This window comes from Neoarius graeffei, chromosome 8, assembly GCF_027579695.1.
Source record: "Neoarius graeffei isolate fNeoGra1 chromosome 8, fNeoGra1.pri, whole genome shotgun sequence".
Lineage (NCBI taxonomy): Eukaryota > Metazoa > Chordata > Actinopteri > Siluriformes > Ariidae > Neoarius > Neoarius graeffei.
In genome coordinates, this window is record NC_083576.1 from 46,129,514 (window position 1) to 46,153,220 (window position 23,707).

At 41.4% G+C, this 23,707-nt stretch overlaps 1 protein-coding gene across 3 annotated transcripts in view; it reads left to right on the forward strand.

The window, feature by feature from the left end:
* Positions 1 to 23,707, forward strand: part of gria1a (glutamate receptor, ionotropic, AMPA 1a) — a 342,037-nt gene that overhangs the window by 29,644 nt on the left and 288,686 nt on the right. For 2 of the 3 annotated variants that reach the window (XM_060927686.1, XM_060927688.1), the window contains exon 3: positions 4,340 to 4,579. In XM_060927686.1, the coding sequence (XP_060783669.1) occupies positions 4,340 to 4,579 (240 nt within the window). The remainder of the gene's footprint in view (positions 1 to 4,339; positions 4,580 to 23,707) is intronic. The other variant, XM_060927687.1, reaches the window with a different exon arrangement.

A 23,707-nucleotide genomic window follows, 5' to 3' on the forward strand; every position in this document is an offset into this window, starting at 1 on the left:
AGCCGCTGCTCCTCCACATCGAGAGGAACCAGCTGAGGTGGCTCGGGCATCTTTTTCGGATGCCTCCTGGACGACTCCCTGGGGAGGTGTTCCAGGCATGTCCCCCCGGGAGGAGGCCCTGGGGAAGACCCAGGACACGCTGGAGGGACTATGTCTCTCGGCTGGCCTGGGAACGCCTCGGTGTTCTTCCCGAGGAGCTGGCCGAGGTGTCTGGGGAAAGGGAAGTTTGGGCTTCCATGCTTAGACTGCTGCCTCCGCGACCCGGTCCCGGATAAGCGGAAGAAGACGAGACGAGACAATTTTTTTTCGACTGGCAAACAAATTATTCATGTAATCGTGCAAAATATTAGTCTATTACTCTTCAGAAACCGTTTATTTTTGTTCTGCGTCTTTCTCAGTTTTGTTTGACGTAATTTATTTTGGTTGCGATTCCAGCTTTCTCATTTGCGCTCCCTGACTTTTTGCTTGCAGTTTTGGCACAAACTTCACGTGTGGGTGGACTGTCCAGGAATGCATTCCCATTGGGTAATTTGTGTTTGACTGACAGCTACGCTCAGCGATTCCCCCGGAGGCTGTTGCGGCCATTTCCTACTCTGATTTTGGCGGACTGTTTGACGAGTGACCGATCCATTGACGGTAAACAAGGATCCCCGTACTTAAACTTTGTTGAATTAATTCAATATCATAGTCGCCACTGAATTCCACTTGATCCTTGTTTACCGTCAATGGATCGGTCACTCGTCAAACAGTCCGCCAAAATCCGAGTAGGAAATGGCCGCAACAGCTTCTGTGGGAATCGCTGAGCGTAGCTGTCAGTCAAACACAAGTTACCCAATGGGAATGCATTCCTGGACAGCCCACCCACACGTGAAGTTTGTGCCAAAACTACAAGCAAAAAGTCAGGGAGCGCAAACGAGAAAGCTGGAATCGCAACCAAGATAAATTATGTCAAACAAAACTGAGAAAGACGCGAAACAAAAATAAAAGGTTTCTGAAGAGTAATAGACTGATATTTTGCAAGATTACACGAATAATTTGTTTGCCAGTCTAAAAAAAATGACTTTTTAAAATTTTTTTTTAAATTTTGATTTATCGTTTTTGTTTGATATTTCAAAAGTATTGTATGAACATTTTGGCACAAAATTGATTCCATAGTGGTTTACCCTCCTTGTGGAGGGTGTTGATGATCATCTTCCTGACAACTGTCAAATCAGCATTCTTTTCCATGATTGTGGTTGTGTGTACTGAACTAAACCGAGAGATACACAGTGTTTATTTTGTTTTACTCAAACTTGAAATGAATTATTCTAATAATTTGTGATACTGGATTTCTGATTTGAGTGATAAGCCATAATCATCAAAATTAAAACAAAAAAGGCTTGAAATATTTCACTTTACATGTAATGAATATAGAATATATGAAAGTTTCCCTTTTTAATTAAATTATGAAAAAATAACTTTTTCACAATATTCTAATTTTTTGAGATGCACTAGTATATGAAAGAGGGGACTTTGATCTGTGTGTCAGGTAAATTGTACAATGGTCATAATTTATTAGAAATTTCATGCTATCCATAAACAACCAAGAAGTATCCGCTTAAGTCACGTGTATTTCTACATTTCCCCCAGAGTGCTTACAGTAATATGCTCCATTGTGTAACAACTCCCATGAATTGTGAATGTGTGTAGCTAAACAAGCTGTAGCTAAGCTTCCCATGAGTGATGTTTTTTTTCTATGTGAGCAGATATGCATACTGATGTTTATTCTTTCTCTCTCTCTCTCTCTCTCTCTCTCTCTCTCTCTCCTACACACACTCGCTCTCTCACACTCTGTGTGTGTGCGTGTGTGTGTGTGTGTGTGTGTGTGTGTGTGTGTGCATACGTGTGTGTACACAACCATGTGCAGAAGTCAGGAACAGATTCAAGAGGTGGAGCCACTTGACTGCACACCATGCAAATCAACTCTATTCATAGGCAGATGCATTATCCCTCCATCAGCATGCACAACAAAACAGCAGATGAGAAACCACCTGGGGCTTCAAATAAATCCCAGGAGTATGGGAATGAGAAATAAAAGCTAAATTGAAAAAGGAGATAAAGACAGAAAAGAATAGTCAAATAGTATTTAAGTGCCAAAATTCTCCCTAGAGTCTCTTTTTGGAAATCACTGAAATTTTTCACATGCTGCCAGCTGACCAGATTTTCTTCTTAGAGATGAAATGGAACCAGTGAAATGCAGAGCAAGAACAGATTGAAATATCGGAAAAGGTAGCTTGGACTCAGGAAATGTAATTTGTGGGGGCAGTATAAACCCTAAACTAACTAAGTATCACTGCCAAACAGAGAGCAAACAGAGAGAGGAAGCTAAAGCTCCTGAGATTTGATGAGCTGCTGAGAAGAACAAGAGTCTACTCAATGGGCATAACAAGAGATGCCAACCAGAGCATCACCATGGCAGCTTTGATGGGCTATACAGCACATGTAGCCACAGTCAGCCAAGTTCTAATTGGCTAGACACAGAAGCTTTAATAATTACCTCTCTGCAGTGTCTCATTAGATAAGAGCATGAGACACCAGGCCAGAGTGGCCAAAGAACCATGGTCTCACAGCTATAGATGGAATGACTACTCAGCTTTGAAACATTATCAGTAATTTTGATGGTTTGGCAGAAGCTGTGAGGGAATGTGGCGTGCCTTTTCTGGATAGGGACAATGATGGGTGGGCTGGAGAAATGTGCCTGATGGTAGTTTGTCTCATAAACTCCTGTCAAAAACTCCTGTTCAACCTCAATGTTGTTAACACAATTGTTCATAATTGGCCATGTTTTTCCTGTTACTGCATATGCTGATAACATAACCATGTGTTGCGTGCTGAACTTTTTAAACCAGCCAGGCCAATTTGAACTACAGATTTATAGCCTATGCTTTAGGAAACATTAGCCATTATGTCTAAATTCAAGAAGTTACGTAGCCCAATCAGTGTCGGATAACATAACATAACATAACATAACATAACATAACATAACATAACATAACATAACATAACATAACACATACTTATATTTGATGTGTCTGTGAAATTCTGAGCTTTGGCTTAAAGATTACATGTATCCATTATTTAAAATGTAGTTATTTGACAACCCTGAACAAGTCCTAATTATCTATCAGTCACTGCTGATAGGTTATTATAGAAAACTAAGTATTTTAGTAGCAACAGGAAAATAAATTGACACAGGTTGCTAGTTCATGGTATAAAGCAGTTGCTAGTTTGTGGTAAAACAGTGACCATACAAGATAGGCACAGATGGCATATAGTAATGTGTGGAAACTGATCTGATGTGCCATATGTCTTCAGTAATAGCTAAATCAGAGGGAGGCAGACTCCACCTCTTTTAGTCTTATTCTTTCTTTCACCCCAAGCAGAATTATAGTGATAGTCATGATCATCTACATGTCTAGCAGCTTTGTAAAACCCTTCATGAAATATTACCTACAGTATGAGGTAATTGTAGTTTCTAGCATTTTTGTGCTAATTTTTGTGTTCTGTAAAAATATTTTTGGAAGGATAGGATTATTTTATTAGAAAATAAAATAAATTTACTCTGTTTTTTTCTGCCTTTACTACTGTATATGTAATTTGGCTCAGATTACTCCAATGTCTGCATTAAATTTAGTGCACAAGAAGCTCACTGATGGTACCACACATGGGTATTTGCTGTTATCCTAGGCGCAGATGCCAACTTTCTCCTGCTTATATGCCACATAGTAGTGACTCAGCCTGTTTGCTGGGTGACGGCCATGCCAGTTTGCCCTGTGCCCTCAGTACTCCCTCAGGCATCTCCTGCTGGCCCCTGGGCCTTCAACAGAAAACTGACTTCTATTGCAATCTGTTTGAAACAAGCACTGAAATATGAGAATTATGGATACAGTAAGAAGAAAATCCTAACCAGGGCACAGATAACGGCAAGGAAAGGATTGCCAGACTCAGAATTAACCTAGTGGAGAATCCTGCTTTAGGAAACAGTTTAAGAAACAGATGGTGGCTACTGTTGAAGCAGGAATTGAGGTATTTAGGATTAGTGGAGTGTATTGATTAGCATTCTTCATGAGCCACCCAGCCCCCATAAGCACTCAGCATGAGCCATTTCACACTAAAGCAAAGCCACATCATTGCTTTTCAATTTATCTGTTTCTACTGCAATGATTTTTGGATATTTGAATGTCAGTAACTATCAAGGCTCTTTTTGTGCATTGCTTTTGCCTTTCAAAGGTGAAAAAGTTTTTAAGTGATCTGTTTTAAAGTCTGCATACTTTAACATTTATTTTATCTTATGTTGCAGTTTGTTCACAGTTTGCAAAAGGAGTGTATGCCATCATTGGTGTGTACGACAGGAAGACGGTGAGCATGCTGATGTCATTTTGTGGTGCACTGCACGTCTGTTTTGTGACACCTAGCTTCCCCATTGAGACCTCCAACCAATTTGTGATTCAACTGCGGCCCGAGTTGCAGGACGCTTTGGTTGGGGTCATTGAACACTACAAGTGGACCAAGTTTGTCTACATGTATAGCTCCGACTCAGGTAGGCATGAAGTTGAAATCAGTGGGGTTCATGGCTAATTTTTAATTTGTACATAAAAAAAGATTTGAAATTTGAATTTAGATTCAAAATTAGATTAAAAGCTTGAAAAGGTTCCGTATGCGTGGCTTAGTTGGCAGTATTGTTATTTCAGTAAGGATGTTTCAGATATAGAGATAGCCAAGACATATTCCAGGCTCTTCATAGTTGCCATAGTAACTAGGAAAGTGTCATGGTAACCAAGAAAACTTTATTATGGCTGCCAAATGCTGTAAACACCATTTTCTAAATAGTACTGTAATGTCATGTAATATCTTGGCGTAGTCTACTGTAACATGCACAGTAGCATACATTATAGTACAGTTCCTACTGTTACACTACTGATTTGTATTCTGACACTCCTCTGATTGCATAAGTCTGTCATGCCTTCTTAAAAATATCCATGTAACACTAGTTCATGGAACAATTATAAGAGTTCAGATTTTTACTGACTTTTTGAAAATTCTCTTAAAACGTGCGGTAGCAAAGTTTTATAAACAGCAAATTTTGAGGTTTTGACATGCCATTTGTTCAAATAATACTGATAAACTAGTTTGACTTGACTGACCATGACAGTGGGACCTGTTCTGTGTGTGTGTGTGTGTGTGTGTGTGTGTGTAGAAACAGCATTCTACTGTATCTTTTCTACAAGAATGAGCTCACTACTTCCTGCTCTATGTGCTTGTTGTGTTACTTTATCTATTCAGTGGCTTTTGGATGACTATTAAATACTCTTACCAGAATACAGTGTCAGTCTGAGGTAACACAAAGCAAGGTACAAAAAAGTCTGATTATCATCAAAATAAATGTTTGTTCCCTAACAGATGCTTGTTATGTTGTCATTTGCATGACCAATACCATCCACATGGAAACTTCCCATTGCTTCATGACTCCATTGGTATGGCATTTATTCCAAGTTACTGGTCTCAGTACTCTGTATTTGTCTTGTGTTTGATTATAGAAAACAAATGTGTGTTGCCCCTCTACCATTTTTATGAATGTTTATTTTTCGCTACTTTGGTATGAATGGGCTAGGACAGTTAAGTCTTCCCTCTATTTTAAGGGGAATATATACCGGTGTGTGTGTGTGTGTGTGTATATATATATCTCATCTCATCTCATTATCTCTAGCTACTTTATCCTTCTACAGGGTCGCAGGCAAGCTGGAGCCTATCTCAGCTGACTACGGGCGAAAGGCGGGGTACACCCTGGACAAGTCGCCAGGTCATCACAGGGCTGACACATAGACACAGACAACCATTCACACTCACACCTACGGTCAATTTAGAGTCACCAGTTAACCTAACCTGCATGTCTTTGGACTGTGGGGGAAACCAGAGCACCCGGAGGAAACCCAAGCGGACACGGGGAGAACATGCAAACTCCGCACAGAAAGGCCCTCGCCGGCCCCGGGGCTCGAACCCAGGACCTTCTTGCTGTGAGGTGACAGCGCTAACCACTACACCACCGTGCGGCCGTATATATATATATATATATATATATATATATATATATATATATATATATGGACAAAGTACCTAACTTCATTACTTAAGTCAAAGTACAGCTACCACTGGTCAAATGTTACTCCAAAACAAGTGAAAGTTGGACAGTCAAATTTTTACTTAAGTTAAAGTACTGAAGTACTTGGTTTTAAAAATACTTAAGTATTAAAAGTACATTTTCTGTCAATGCATCGTTGTATTATTGCCACAACGCTTACAATACCTAATGCCGTTATCAAAGACAGAAACGTGAATTCACAAAATGAACGCATGCTGTGCCATCATGGTGGTTTAATGTTAAGCTAGCTAGTCAGTGAAACTCCACCTGACATGCTAGCAAACTCTTTTCAAACTCGAAATCATATTGGGTAGCTAATGCTACTAGAAAAGAAAGATTTCGACATGCTGTTTATTTGGCAAGATTATGCTAAAACATACAGTATTTCTGAAAGGACTTCAGATAAGTTAACATTATTCAAGTTAGCATAACTCCGTTTTTACATGCTAACTAACAGTGTCCACGTTAACTAGCTATGTGTAAACGTTAGCCATGGACAAGGCTATTGCAACTTGGCGGGCAAATCCATAGAAAGTCATTTGACTAACCAGACTGCATAGCTGTTGCAATGTTATCGCTAGCTCTAAAAGCACAGACAACTTCGTTGCAAGCTTTCTCTTGGAATAAAACGTTTGCATACCTCAATATGCTTCTGCAGGTTGGATGGCAAGTTTTTGTAGGCCGTGATGTGGTTCATTTTCAGCAAACAAAGCAAACATTTAAAACAAAGTGAATCTTTAATCCTTTCAGAAAACTGAAACATGGGTTCTAGGTATGGCCATGGGTGTGTGCATTCCCCAGAAGAACCGCCTCCTTCCATTCTGCCATCAACTGATCGTGTTCAAATAATGCTGTGGAGAAATCATTGAACTTGATTTTATACAGTCTATGGACGTGACATGACCCTAGTGATTACGGACAGGCTGTCTCAGTGTCACCTGCGAAAAAACCAATCATGTTTTAGAAAAGAAAAGAAAAAAACATTCACTTTCAAAGCTGCTTCATAGTAACAAGTAACAAGGACCTTGACAGAAATGTAGTGGAGTAAAAAGTACAATATTTGTCTTTTAAATGTAGTGAAGTTAAAGTCATAAGTTCAAGTACAGTTACTCAAAAACTGTACTTCGTTACTGTCCACCTGTGTGTGTGTGTATATATATATATATATATATATATATATATATATATATATATATATATACAGTGTATATGTGTGTGTGTGTGTGTGTGTGTGTATACACACACACATAAGGATAAATCAAAAAGTTCTAAGGCAGATGTTATAATTTCAAAAGGTGTGAAAGACATCCCCCAGAATTCTACAAAGAATGAATTCTCTGATGGAAACACCGCTTGTAGAAGTGTTTAGACTTAAGTGGAGGATATGTAGGGAAATAGCTTTGTTATTTTCATAAATAAAGATTATTTTCAATTTGTCTTTCGAACTTTTTGACTTACCCTCGTGTGTGTGCATATATACAACCCCGATTCCAAAAAAGTTGGGACAAAGTACAAATTGTAAATAAAAACGGAATGCAATAATTTACAAATCTCAAAAACTGATATTGTATTCATAATAGAACATAGACAACATATCAAATGTCGAAAGTGAGACATTTTGAAATTTCATGCCAAATATTGGCTCATTTGAAATTTCATGACAGCAACACATCTCAAAAAAGTTGGGACAGGGGCAATAAGAGGCTGGAAAAGTTAAAGGTACAAAAAAGAAACAGCTGGAGGACCAAATTGCAACTCATTAGGTCAATTGGCAATAGGTCATTAACATGACTGGGTATAAAAAGAGCATCTTGGAATGGCAGCGGCTCTCAGAAGTAAAGATGGGAAGAGGATCACCAATCCCCCTAATTCTGCTCCGACAAATAGTGGAGCAATATCAGAAAGGAGTTTGACAGTGTAAAATTGCAAAGAGTTTGAACATATCATCATCTACAGTGCATAATATCATCAAAAGATTCAGAGAATCTGGAAGAATCTCTGTGCGTAAGGGTCAAGGCCGGAAAACCATACTGGGTGCCCGTGATCTTCGGGCCCATAGACGGCACTGCATCACATACAGGCATGCTTCTGTATTGGAAATCACAAAATGGGCTCAGGAATATTTCCAGAGAACATTATCTGTGAACACAATTCACCGTGTCATCCGCCGTTGCCAGCTAAGACTCTATAGTTCAAAGAAGAAGCTGTATCTAAACATGATCCAGAAGCGCAGACGTCTTCTCTGGGCCAAGGCTCATTTAAAATGGACTGTGGCAAAGTGGAAAACTGTTCTGTGGTCAGACGAATCAAAATTTGAAGTTCTTTATGGAAATCAGGGACGCCGTGTCATTCGGACTAAAGAGGAGAAGGACGACCCAAGTTGTTATCAGCGCTCAGTTCAGAAGTCTGCATCTCTGATGGTATGGGGTTGCATTAGTGCCTTTGGCATGGGCAGCTTACACATCTGGAAAGACACCATCAATGCTGAAAGGTATATCCAGGTTCTAGAGCAACATATGCTCCCATCTAGATGACATCTCTTTCAGGGAAGACCTTGCATTTTCCAACATGACAATGCCAAACCACATACTGCATCAATTACAGCATCATGGCTGCGTAGAAGAAGGGTCCAGGTACTGAACTGGCCAGCCTGCAGTCCAGATCTTTCACCCATAGAAAACATTTGACGCATCATAAAACGGAAGATATAACAAAAAAGACTTAAGACAGTTGAGCAACTAGAATCCTACATTAGACAAAAATGGGTTAACATTCCTATCCCTAAACTTGAGCAACTTGTCTCCTCAGTCCCCAGACGTTTACAGACTGTTGTAAAGAGAAAAGGGGATGTCTCACAGTGGTAAACATGGCCTTGTCCCAACTTTGAGACGTGTTGTTGTCACGAAATTTAAAATCACCTAATTCTTCTCTTTAAATGATGCATTTTCTCAGTTTAAACACTTGATATGTCATCTATGTTCTATTCTGAATAAAATATGGAATTTTGAAACTTCCACATCATTGCATTCTGTTTTTATTTACAATTTGTACTTTGTCCCAACTTTTTTGGAATCGGGGTTGTATATGTATATGTATGTATATATATGTGTGTGTGTGTGTGTGTGTGTGTGTGTGTGTGTGTGTGTGTGTAAAAGGCTCCATTTTTGCCATTCATATTGTCTTATTTGCTATTGTGATAAAGTGAGTTAAAGTGGATTAATTTAGACCAGGGGTTCTCAAACATTTTTATTGTTGTGTATTATTGTATTATTACAATGTTAGACAACACAGTCCGAGACTGAAAATGTTCAATTTTGCCTTATATCCTTTTAAAATTTTCTGGATCCAGACGCGGTTCCGGATCACCTCCAAAATTTAAGTTCTTCATTGGGCCAAGACACATGTCTTGTAAAATTTTCATGAAAATCCGTCTGTACATTTTTTTCTGCAAAGTTGCTAACAAACAAACACATGAATGAACAAACAAACTCTACCGGAGTATCGGAGGTAGTATTAATGAATATCTCAGTGTGACACATAAGCCTACTTTGTTTGGCAGAGTTCTCAAATTTTCGGCTCAGTTTTAGTTAAACACAGCCTCAGGTCATCCTCAAGCTGTGCACAATTGCGGTACTTAGTTTTGCATGCGGTCAGTTTTGAAAAGCCTGCCTCACACAAGTATGTTGACGCAAAAGGTAGGAGAATTTTTAAGACAACGTCACAGAGCTAGGGGTACTCCTGCATCAGTGTTACCCAGAAGGATGTAAGAGAACAGGTGCTAAAAAGGTGCTTCAGCCTGCTGTCACTCTTCAACTCAATAAGCTGCTCTTGCATTTGCAGTGACAAATTGTTTGCAGTGCAAACAAATGGGTCCCAAACCCATGAAATGACTGGTAGTCCTCCTTGAAATAAGAAACTAACTGCTGCTTAATCCCAGACAGGTGATCTGCAGCTGATTGAAAAATAGAGAAGAAATCACTGCCACGTGCCTCAGTGATGAAATCTGCGAGGCTGGGGAACATTTCACAATTTCCGACAATTATACGGTCATGCCAGAGGACACGTTTTTGGATGAAAGCATCCACTCTGTCAGCAAGGACCAACACATTGGAATCTCGGCCTTGCAAAGACAGATTCAAACTATTCAGTTTCTCAAATTTGTTGACCAAATACAATAAGGAAGCCAGCCACAGGGAATCATGGAGGTGCTTGGCCAGTTCCGAATTGCTTTCGGTCAAAAACAACTTCACCTCTTCTCGCAGCTCATACAAGCGCTGTAACACTCTCCCTCTGGAAAGCCAGTGAATCTCTGTGTGCAAGAGCAGCTGTTCATGCCCAGAACCCAATTCCTGACAGAGGACCCTGAATAACCGTGAGTTCAGTGGGCATGACTTAATGTAATTTATCATCTGAACTGCCTGTTGAAGCACAGACTGGAAGAGCGTCTGCATTCTTTTTAGCTGCAAGTGCCTCACGATGGATCATGCAATGAGTCCATCTTGTTAACGGAGCTACCTGTTGAAGGCGTGTCACTAGGCCACTCTCACGTCCTGTCATTGATTGCGCCCCGTTGGTACAAATACCTAGCCTGGGCCCGCCCATCCTAAGCGTGACGCAACACGAGGGCCTGTTGCAAGCTTAGTCTGGCCAGGCAAGCTATCTACAGCTCTTCCAAGCTCCCGAAAAATCGGGAACCAATCAACTTTGAGCATCTCCAATGGCCCTGGGTAGAGGCGTGTTCAAGGCAGTGACGTAGTAGAACTGTGACCGGAAGCCATAGATTGTTTACAGAATCTATGCCGGAAGCGCTTCATTCACATCACGAACATGGAGCAGCGGCAAGCCTTTAACACAGCGGTAGATGCTGTATTGAAAGCATTCAACGGGAAGTTCTCATTGAAAACGGAGCAAAGAGTAGCCCTGGAGGTATTTATTGAAAGGAAGGACGCTTTCGCCTTGCTCCCGACCGGCTTCGGTAAGAGTTTAATCTACCAGTTAGCCCCGTCGCGTCACATACGTCAGAGGAAAGAGTGATGTGATTGGATTAAGCTTCGTCACAGCCTTTTCTGGCTTCGACCAGTAGCAAACTGAGGCATTTCAGGGAGGCGGGTCAACCACGGGCTCTGGGAAACGGTTGGGCTTAATATCTTGGCCAGACCAATAGCTCGTAGAGCTTTGAAGTCGCGTTAGCCAGACTAACAAATACCAACACACTTCTCCCAGACCAAGTCTGCATTTTTGACAAATTAGTCAATAAGATGAAAGATTGCTTCCCCAGTTGTACGGCTATGAAGAGGAAGACAAAACAGAACATCCTCTTCAATCCCTTGGTCTTTCACAAACCTTATGTAGGTAAGCACCTGAGCCTGCCCAGCAATATCAGTTGACTCATCTAACTGCAATGCATAGTAAGGACTCTGTCTAACTAGTTGTAGCAATTGCTCCTTAACATCACTGGCCAAATCAGAGATCCTGCGAGCTACAGTATCACTGGATAATGCAATGTCACTAAGTTTAGCAGCAGCGCTTTCCCCCAGCATTATTCTGCAAATATCTTGTGCTGCAGGCAAAATCAGTGTCTCGGCTATAGTACAGTATGTGGCTTCCGAAGTTTAACTATTCTTTGGGAGGCCATGTACAAAACTTCGAGACATTGACTAGACATGGTGGTATGTTTGATTATGGTGGACTTTTGTAGATGAAGGGCATCACACTTTCTTTTGAAATAATCCACCGGTTTGTTTTTCATGTCAGGGTGCTTGGTGTCCAAATGCCTCTTTAATTTGCATGGTTTCATGCTGTCAATGGCAAGCACCTCCACACAACCGACACATTGCGGACGTGGTTCCAGTGTGCCAGTGACAGAAAAACCGTATTGTAAATAACTTTCGTCATATTTGTGGAGTTTTGTTTTTTTTGGGAACTGGTGCATCAGTGGGACCAGCTCTTTTTTCATGAATTAGAAATTTGTCCATATTGTTTATTAACCCAATAAAAGATCATTATGCTGTAAGTGTGAATGTAGCAAAGGGAGTTGCTCAGCTAAGAATGCTAGCACCTTACCACCATGCACCAGACTTAGCTCCGCTAAAATGAGCAATCTACAAACCGTGCTTAATGTAATTAAGTTAAAATATAATTAACTGTGATCCGGTGTTGGACCTTACAATTTTTAATTGAAGAAAAAAGGTGGAGGAAAGAGAGAAAAAAGTCAGAGAAAGATTAAAGAAAGGAGAAAGAGTAGATTGACAAGTAGGCAAAGGAGACAAAGGAGAAAGTAAGTTGACAAGTAGGAAAGAGAGATGGTAAGATTGGATTTAAATTGAGTTTTAAAGCAAGAAAAGGCTGAAATAGTCTTTAGAAAGACTGTTTAAATGATTACTGCATTAGCAGTGCTAGAAGGCTAGCTATATATGCAAGGATATAGCCTTTAAAAAGGCTGTTGGTAAAAGGTAATTGAAAAGCTAATAGTAGGCTATATGAAAGCTGCAATGGTACGAGCTCAACTCGATTGCACAGTGGTGTGTTTCCTATGCCTGTGATCTCTTATGTACTTGAGGTGTGTCTATAAAAGTTCCTTGCTGAGATTTCAAATAATAACTCTGCTTTCATTGGCTGGGCTGAAGATGAAGACGTTCGTTATTTGTTGGTGCAACTGTAAACCCGCCCCTTGCATTTACCACTGAGCGGTCTGTGACCACACGCCCCACTTGCTGCCCCTCAGTTTGAAAACCACTGATTTAGACTTTCGTGGAACCAAGAACAATGGCACCATTAATGATTGTAAATAAAAATACATGTACAGTTGAGGCTAAAATTTTGCATACACCTAGGCTGAAAATATTCAATTTACATTTTTCACAATTCCGCACATTGTAAGTTACAATACATTTCTTTTGGCAATTAAGGTATTTACTTATTTTTTCCACATCAAAGGCACTTTTAAAAAAACTAATTAGATACAGATTTATTTCAGCTTTAATTTACTTTGTCAGAATTCCAGTGGGTCAAGTTTTCACACTACAAGGTGAGTTGGGAGGCCACCTGTGGCTGTAAAAGTGACTAACTTTAGAAACCATGCCTTTTTACCCTTGATCCCATTTGAAAATCCAAGCAACTCAGCCAAGACCTCAGAAAAAAATTGTAGACACAAATTTCCACAATTCTGTTCTTCCTTAGGACCAGTTTCCAAACTACTGAAGGCTGTATAACCGTACAAACAACATAATGCTTTTGACACCACAACAAATTCTTTTGACACCACACAGACAGTTCAGGAAGGTGGCAGAAATTAATGCAAAGACAATAAGAAAGGAAACAGTGAAGGATGAAGGCACCAGGTACCAAAGTATGTACAGTACCAGTCAAAATTTGGGCACACGTACTCATTTTTCTGTATTTGACTATTTTCTACATTGTAGAACAATACTGAAGACATCAAAACTATGAAATAACATAAGGAGCATTTGTGGAATTATGTGGTAAACAAAAAAAAAGTGTTAAAAAAAGTTTAATATTTTAGATTCTTCAAAGTAGCCATGGCAGCACAGTGGTGTAGTGATTAGCACTGTCACCTCACAGTAATAAGTTTCTGGGTTCAATCCCAGTAGCCGATGAGGGCCTTTCTGTGTGGAGTTTGCATGTGCTCCCTGTGTCTGCATGGGTTTCTTCCGGGTGCTCTGGTTTCCCCCACAGTCCAAAGACATGCAGGTTAGGCTAATTGGTGACTCTAAGGTGGGGTTTACATTAGACCGTATCAGCGGATCATCAGATTAACGTTTTTAAAACGATTAGTGTGCACACAGCAACACCAATACACGATTCGCGTGCACACAGCAACACCAATACACGGATACGCTCGGTTCTGCAGGCATCCTGCGCTCCAAATCACTCCGCCCTGAACAGCGAGTGCCCTCTGGAGGGTGCGCACTCCAGCCCTGCGCAGCTCACAGAGCGCGCGAGTGAAGTGCACAAGCTGTGATTCGGGACTGAGCCGCTGTGTGTGTGATCCCAGCGCATATCACTTACCACTTGCAAGTGGAAGGATGGCAAGCCTAAAGACAATCATAACTACACAATGGGCAGTATTTGCATCAGTATTTGCAGTATTTTCATACTTTTATACTCTTTAATGAAAGGTGATACAAGGCGGAAGTCCGCGCGGTTTTTCAGCAGTCGCGTCACATGACCAGCGCCAGCGAATCAGGAAGGTGGATGTCACAGTGACGTTGTCCAATGATGACGCCAGCTAGAGCTCAGCACAGCGTATCCGCGTATCTTCGTATTCTCAATGTTTACACAGCACTGGAGCTGACACGATCTAGATTGAATACGTGGACCCTGGCGGATTCCTGTTTCCCGGCGTTTCCAGGCGTTTTAATGTAAATGGACAGTGCATCCGCGAAGAAAACGAGACAGATACCGTCTAATGTAAACTTGGCCTAAATTGACCATAGGTGTGAATGGTTGCTTGTCTCTATGGTGGGGTTTACATTAGACCGTATCAGCGGATCATCAGATTAACGTTTTTAAAACGATTAGTGTGCACACAGCAACGCCAATACATGATTCGCGTGCACACAGCAACATCAATACACGGATATGCTCGGCTCCGCAGGCATCCTGCGCTCCAAATCACTCCGCCCTGAACAGCGAGTGCCCTCTGGAGGGTGCGCACTCCGGCCCTGCACAGCTCACAGAGCGCGCGAGTGAAGTGCACAAGCAGTGATTCGGGACTGAGCCGCTGTGTGTGTGATCTCAGTACATATCGGGCATGCACGTCACTTACCACTTGCAAGTGGAAGGATGGCAAGCCTAAAGACAATCATAACTACACAATGGGCAGTATTTGCATCAGTATTTGCAGTATTTTCATACTTTTATACTCTTTAATGAAAGGTGATACAAGGCAGAAGTCCGCGCCGTTTTTCAGCAGTCGCGTCACATGACCAACGCCAGCGAATCAGGAAGGTGGATGTCACAGTGACATTGTCCAATGACGACGCCAGCTAGAGCTCAGCACAGTGTATCCGCGTATCCGCGTATTCTCAATGTTTACACAGCACCGGACCAGACACGATCTGGATTGAATACGTGGACTTTGGCGGATTCCCGTTTCCCGGCGTTTCCAGGCGTTTTAATGTAAACGGACAGTGCATCCGCGAAGAAAACGAGACAGATACGGTCTAATGTAAACTTGGCCTATGTGTCAGCCCTGCAATGATCTGGCGACTTGTCCAGGGTGCACCCCACCTCTTGCCCAGAGTCAGCTGGGATAGGCTCCAGCTTGCCTGCAACCCTGCAGAGGATAAGCAGTTATGGATAATGGATGGAAAGTAGCCACTGTTTACCTTGATGACAGCTTTGCACACTATTAGCATTATCTTAACCAGCTTCATGAGGTAGTCACCTGGAATGTTTTTCAATTAATAGGTATGCTTTATCAAAAGTTAATTAGTGGAATTTCTTACCTTCTGAAGACCATCAAACGATAAATAGTAAATAATAAAAGTACATTGAACAGCTCTATTCGACAACTGTAGTAGCCCATATAATGTCAAGAACTGCTCAACTAAGCAAAGAAAAACAACAGTACATTATTACTTTAAGACATGAAGTGTCTTAATTAATAAAAATGAAGAAAAAACATTGAATTAGAAGGTGTTTCTAAACCTTTGACTGATACTGTACATCCACCATTAAGAGTTTTCTACACACCATCTTGAAAGACTGTCAAGCCAGGAAGAAACCTCTGCTCTAAAACCGGCATAAAAAAACCCAGCCTGATGTTTGTGTGTGATCACCAGCTCTTTGGTCAGCATATTCTCTGGTCAGATTAAATAATAAATCTAACTTGGATGATTTTTGACAGTATGTATGGAGGAAAAAAGAATGAGTCTGTCAGGGATTAGAGTTAGAGGTGGATACAAGTGCAGATATGGTTTCACATGAAAAAAACAATCACTAGGAACATGCACTAGAAAAACAAGAACTAGGTAACTCTGGGAACAGAAGAACATAATGTGAGTGTGATAAATACAAGACAGAGTTCTTCCAAAAACAGAACTTAAATTCTGTTGCTCAGTAGGTATTAACATCACTCAGGTGCACATGATCTCACAATGAGCAGGGACTGATGGGTAACATAGTCCTGACAGGCCCTCTTCTTTAGGAGCATGCCTACTTTGGTCTCAAGGTGGTCCTAGGCAGCTGGTCAGAGTGACAACTACAACAAGGCCGGAGGGAGGAACAAAGATCACAGTGAGGCCAGAGGGAGGGGAGATGGAACATAGTGAAGCCAGAAGGGGGAGTGATGTCCTCTGTAAAATAAGGGGCAGAGCGACATCCTCAGCTGAGCAAGCAGGAGGAACAATGTCCTCAGCTGAGCAGGGAGGCAGAACAATGTCACCAGTGGGGCAAGATGAAGTGGCAATGTCCTCACTAAAATCAGGGGTCAAAGTAGAGTAGACATGAGAGACCTTGGCTTGCTAGGCTTCTTTGTCGTCCTCTTGCTTGGAAGGCCATCTGGTCAGCTTCTGACATGAGCCTGGCTTGTGAGGCCACCCCTCTGCCTTTATCTTCAGCATGGTGTATGAGGCTACCTCATTGGCTTCTGGCTTGAATGTGGCTTGTGAGGCCACCCCTTTGGCCTCTGGCTTGAGCTGGGTTGGAAAGGCTGCCCCATCAGTCTCTGGCATGAGCACAGCTGTAAGCTTGTGTTCAGCCAAGTGGGCTCAGCCAACACAAGTTATAGTTCTGTAGTGAATTCCTGATGTGGGTGGAATACTGAAGTGTGGCAGGTGGGAAATGATGTTCACACTGACTTTTATTATCACTTTCACACTTGCTTTTCAGCTTTATTATTCTCATTCGATTGCTCTCACACACACACACACACACACACACACACACACACAGGTGCTGGGGTTGGGAGAGATCCTCTGTCATTACTCATTCCCTCTTTCTACCTTCCCTCCTCACTGCATCACAAACACAACATTAATCGACAACAGGTGTACTGACTTTGCCACTCACCTTTCCTGACCCTGCCCTCCATTTACGAAATGACACTTGGCCACACCCCCGCTGTCACATGTTCCCCCCAAGAAAATTCTTTTGGGCCTTGAGCTGGTCCAGAAGGGCAGTAATCTGCTCAGGCTGCTTCTGGTACTCCCAGATTCGCTCATTCTGTGTCAGCATGCACCAGAGCATGTCTTCTACATCCAATGTGGTTCTCGCTTTCTATTAGGGATTGGAGTCGGAGTTGGATGCAAGTGGGTTTAATCAGTGCAACACAAAAACAAACCCTAGGAACATTAACCCTCTGGGGTCTGGTGGTATTTTCTGGCACTCTAATGATTTTGGCATGCTCTGATTTTGTTGTCAATTTCAACAAAGCTAAGCAATATTTTCAAAGTCATATGACTTTTTTTGTGTTCAGCACAAGTTGAGCCACAATAATATCTATGTAGTATGTATGTCACAATTGTACTTTAAAAAAAAAAACAGAGAAATGAAAATTCTGTAAAAAGCAGTTTTAGAATTGTGTTGGAATGTGTGAAAAAACATTATCTTACCCATTGTGATGAACTGTTTTGGTCATTTGAGGTGATTCTTTTCAGTCTTAGGAATGTATCAAGCACAAAAACTTAAATCTGCTCCATTGATTTGGCCAATTAACTGACCATCAAAAAATTATGTCCTATTGTTTTGGGATAAAGGGTTGGCAGTGGGAGGGGTATTCAATGAGAAGAGTAAAAAATTCAATTCCTTTCAATGAGAAGAGTGAAAACCCCTCCCACTGCCATCTCTTAATCCCATCAGGTCAAGTGATCAAAATGGTTCATCACAATGGGTAAGGTCATGTTTTTTCACACATTTCAACACAGTTCTAAAATTGCTTTTTACAACAGCTTCATTTATCTGTTATTTGACTTTATTTTTGTATTTGACTCTATTCAGTGTGTCTTGCAATTAACTCTTGTATGAGTTTACTCAGTTCAGAGCCACAACCAACTCTGTTACTCTGTTACACAATTACTCTGTAATTTTACTCCAACTCCAAATTTTACTATCTAAACTCAAAATAGAGCAAAATTAACTATTTTGAGGAAAATACTTTTAACTATGGAAAAACTGCTCAATTGTTTTTCCTGTGTATGCACTACAGTGCACGCATTTCAACTGATACGCTCATCAGAAATAGAAGAAATATTTACACTTACTCAAGTTGCTTTTCAGCTGGATCGAGTCAAAGTAAAAAAAAGGCACTGCTCATCATCAATGTCGCAGTTCTCAAGATTAAATTGAATCGCTGTCCTGAATCATGAATTGAATCATGAATTGATTCACTGCCCTGAAGCATCCAAAGTGCATAAAATCCATGTGCCATCTCACAACAAGTTTTACCTCCAAATAGCCTAAACTATGGCTGACAGATTTTATCCTGTTTATGGTGGCCGTTCCCACTGCGAAAAAGAAACCAATCGAAACTGAAAGAGTAAAAGTGATTATCATTCTGTTAGCATGTGAGTAGTCTTTTATGAATGCGTAAGTGGGCGCTCAGCGCTCTGACTCCAGTGTGAATGAGTACGGTGACAAGTTTTATGTTTCATCTAATTTTGGTAAGTTAAAAATATAATATTATTTGGCAGTGGGCACATAGGAAAGTGTAAAGTATAAAGTTTCTGTCAATATGTTTATCATGCTTGTATAATAAAAACTCGCAAAGATATTTATCTAAATACATGACCTACTCATTCTAAATCTGCCAAGCTTCGGCATTGAAGCTCTCAAACCCAAAAGGTTAACTAGAAAAACAAGAATTAAGGAAACATGGGAGCACAAGAACATCACATGAATGTGACAAATGCCAGACAAAGAATGCTGACAAAGACAGAACTTACATATCAGTGCTCATCAGACATTAATGTGACTCAGGGTGACTCAGGGGCAAATCATTTCCTGATGTGCAGGGGCTGATGGGCAATGTGGTCCTAACAGAGGATTTTAATTTGTAGAACACCATCCCAACTGTGAAGCATGGGGGTAACAGCATCATGGTGTGAGGGTGTTTTACTGGAAAAAGATATGGCTGCACTTCAGACAATTGATGGCATCCTGAGGAAGGAGGATTATCTCAAATTCTTAATACATCAGACAGAAAGTTTAAACTTGGTCTCAGCTAGGTTTTCCAGCAAGACTATGATCCTCCATATGCTCCAAAACTCCAAACAAAATGACTTAAAGACAACAAAGTTAAAGCATTGGAGTGACTATCACAAAACCCTGACTTGAATTCCATAGGAACTTTGTGGACTGAACTGAGAAATTATGTCCAAGCAAGGAGGTCCACAAACCTGAGTTACACCCATTCTGTCGGAAGTAATGGGCAAAAATTCTGGCATCGTGTTGTAAGAAAATTGTGGAAGGCTACTCCAAGTTTTTGATGCAAGTTAAGCAAAAAGCAAAATGTGGCTTCAATCAAATCTTATGTCAAAGTCTCACCTCATGCATGAAAGTTTTCAAGTCAGCACAGACATGTAGTGCAGGACATTAAATCTGGCTGAGTGGAGAATTGTTATTAGACCATATATTCTGACTGGCATCTAAGCATATGAAGCCAAATACTCATCACTTAAAATATGTAACATATGGCAAAATATTCATCTCATCTCATCTCATCATCTCTAGCCGCTTTATCCTTCTACAGGGTCGCAGGCAAGCTGGAGCCTATCCCAGCTGACTATGGGTGAAAGGCGGGGTACACCCTGGACAAGTCGCCAGGTCATCACAGGGCTGACACATAGACACAGACAACCATTCACACTCACATTCACACCTACGGTCAATTTAGAGTCACCAGTTAACCTAACCTGCATGTCTTTGGACTGTGGGGGAAACCGGAGCACCCGGAGGAAACCCACACGGACACGGGGAGAACATGCAAACCCCACACAGAAAGGCCCTCGCCGGCCCCGGGGCTCGAACCCAGGACCTTCTTGCTGTGAGGCGACAGCGCTAACCACTACACCACCGTGCCGCCCTGGCAAAATATTTTATTTTGTAAAGGCCTACATTGGCTTTGTGTCTTATATCCCTAACAGCTAAAGTAGTATTTTCAAATTGTTTGATTGTAGCCTCTGCTCACATCCACATTGATAAATGCTAAGCTTTGCATGGAAATGACTGTATGCCCAGTGTTCTGTGGTCTGTTCATTCATATTTTATAAAGGCCGACACTGACGATGTGTCATGCTTTCGCGCTCTTGAGCCTGGTGCAGCTCAAGCAGCCGCTCACTTCTACGTGAAATGAGTGTGTTACGTGCACCCTTAGGACGACTGATCATTGCATACACCTTTTGCTGATTTGGAGTGCAATCAGTACACTCATATAATGACTCTTCTCCATTTCTGTTTCAGTTTGTTACTCTGAACTTGCTTCTCGTTTTGTTTTTGTATATAATGCACGCTTGTGAATAAACACCTTCCAACATTTACATCCGTCTACTGCTGCTTTACCTGACACAATGTGCCATATATTCCTTACATCTAAATAGGTATTTTCAAATTGTTTGCAATTAATGTGGTCAACAGGTTTTGTTGTTAGATTAGATTAGATTAGATTAGATTAGATTAGATAAAACTTTATTGATCCCTTTGGGCAGGTTCCCTCAGGGAAATTAAGATTCCAGCAGCATCATTACAGATAAACAGAGAAAAGAAATAGAGAAAACTTCTAGATAAATTAAAATAAATTAAGTATTTACATATACAAATATAACAAGAGGGAGGGGTGGAAAGAGGGGGAAAAAAGGTGGGGAGAAGGGGGGGGCCGCAGGAGAGATATTGCACTTTATATTGCACATTATATTGCACATTGTCCGGTATTGCTTATTGTTAGGCTAGGCTACTGCTCCTTCCCGTCCTCTATCCTTCTGTTACCCCTCCTTCCCCCCAGAGAGGAGTTGTACAGTCTGATGGCATGAGGGACAAAGGAGTTTTTAAGTCTGTTCGTCCTGCACTTGGGAAGGAGCATTCTGTCACTGAACAGGCTCCTCTGGTTGCTGATGACGGTGTGCAGAGGGTGACTGGCATTGTCCATGATGTTCAATAGTTTGTCCATAGACCTCTTCTCTGCCTCCATCACCAGAGAGTCCAGCTTCATGCCGACCACAGAGCCGGCCCGCCTGATCAGTTTGTCCAGCCTGGATGTGTCCTTCTCGGATGTGCTGCCCCCCCCCCAGCACACCATGGTGTAAAACAGGACCCTGGTGACCACAGACTGATAGAACATCCACAGGAGTTTCCTGCAGATGTTAAAGGACTGCAGCCTCCTAAGGAAGTATAGCCTACTCTGTCCCTTCCTGTATAAGTGATTGGTGTTGCAAGTCCAGTCCAGCTTGCTGTCCAGCCACAGCCCGAGGTACTTGTAGGAATCCACAGCCTCCACCTCGACTCCCTCGATCAGAACTGGTCGTGACCTTGGTCTGGACCTCCCAAAGTCAATGACCAGCTCCTTGGTCTTCGAGGTGTTGTTGTTGTTGTTTTGTTTTGGGTTTTTTTTGGCATAAGATTAATTTTGCTTTCATTTTGAGGAAGCCTACTTCTTAGGCTAGGATCCTGGCAACATAATTACAAATAAAATTAAGCAATTAAAAGCTATGGGTAGGCTAACCAATTTGCAGTGTGATAGGTTAAATGTTTATTCAGTCATCTTTTAAAACAAGAACTTTGCTAGTCATCAAATTTTGGCAGTGGCACATCTGTCTTTGTTAGAAGACCAACATGTCTGTAAGAAGCGAGAGGGTTTTTTGGAAGCACAGGTATTTTATTTTATTTTTTTAATGAAGAGTGATGAATGGCTATTAATTTGCTTTTGTCTCCCAAGGCATCCATGTTTTGGGGGTGAGTTTGAGATCTGACTATTTTTTTTTCTTCACCCGCATGTAAAGATTTGCAATAAAATATATTATATTACTATTATTTACAACTATATATCATGGTTGTATAAATTCAATATTAAAACATCAGCTGGAGTTTCATTGTTGATGACGGCGCTGTTGACCACAACAGTGATTTCTTTCCATACTGCATTTTACTGACTTCCTATAATGCTATTTTTCATGCTGCCAAATCAAAATAATTTTTTCAGTTGGACTTGTGACATGAGAGCTTTTGTTCTGAGGGAAGAAATGCTTCTCTTCTTGGACATATTATGTGTCTCCGTAACAAAGTCTAGATGTGCGGCCTCTAAACTGAGAATATTTGAGGCATGATATTTAAATGATGATGGTTTTCAGCCACATTTATCAACGCCCAATCATTCTTACACTGTGATTGGCAACATTTAATGAATCACACATGAAGCTTTTTGTATGATGATTTCTACAATCAGATCTGTGCCACTTTCTATGATTGCTAAATCACATAATCACTGATCTATTAATCATAAATCATAGATTGATAAATCATAGAAACTGGCACAGGTTTCTGGGGCATGGCTGAAACTGGGACAGCCATGCCCCAAAGGTTAGAGGAGCAGCTTTGGGAGTGAATGAACAGCACTTTCCCCTCCCTCTACATCCATGACTGAAGTACCCTTGAGCAAGGCTCTCTGGGCACTGCAGCACAGCTCACTGCTCACTGCTTTAGGCATGTGTGTGTTCACTGCTCACTTGTGTGCATGTGGGTCTGTTCACTGCTTCAGATGGGTTAAATGCAGAGAAAGAATTTCACTGTGCTCTAATGTATATGTGACAAAGAAAGGATTTTTCTAAATGAGGGTCACTGTCACTAAATACTAAATGTGCAACATGCAGTTTATTGTAGTTATAATCAATGAACAAAAACACAAAACCTGGTCAAAAGTATAAGTAACTATGAATTCTAGGGGGGAAGGGGGGGGGGGGAGACAATAACTCAATTAATGGACAAAATGCATTATAAAAAGACCCTGCACTGAAAATAGAATACACAATAATATAAATAAGCAAACTGATCAGAAACAAAACAGGTGAGTACAATCATGACACAAGATGGCAATAAACCAGTGTGATAGTTTCCTGATGTGGGTGGAGTACAGAAGCACGGCAGGCAGTAGCTAATGTTCAGAGACACATTTATTAAGAACTTTTCAGCTTCTCACTCAGCACTCTAGGACACGTATGTGTCTATACACACACACACACACACAGAGTTGTGCTCTGGTCCCAGCTCCCCTTCTCTGCTCTCCTCTTATGCTCCACCATCACTGCAAGAAACACCCACACACATCAATTGACAACAGGTGTAACGACTTGGCCGCTCACCTTCCCTGACCCACCCTCCATTCACAAACTGACGCTTAGCCATGCCCCCGCTGCCACATACCCCCACTGCCTGACTCAGGCTGGGGAGCCATCCCCCCGATGAGACAGGAAGATGGCACCACCATCTGCGCCCCCAGCCTGTGGATCACCTCAAATTTAAATGGCTGGAGGGCGAGATACCAACGGGTGATCTGCGCGTTGGCATCCTTCATGCGGTGGA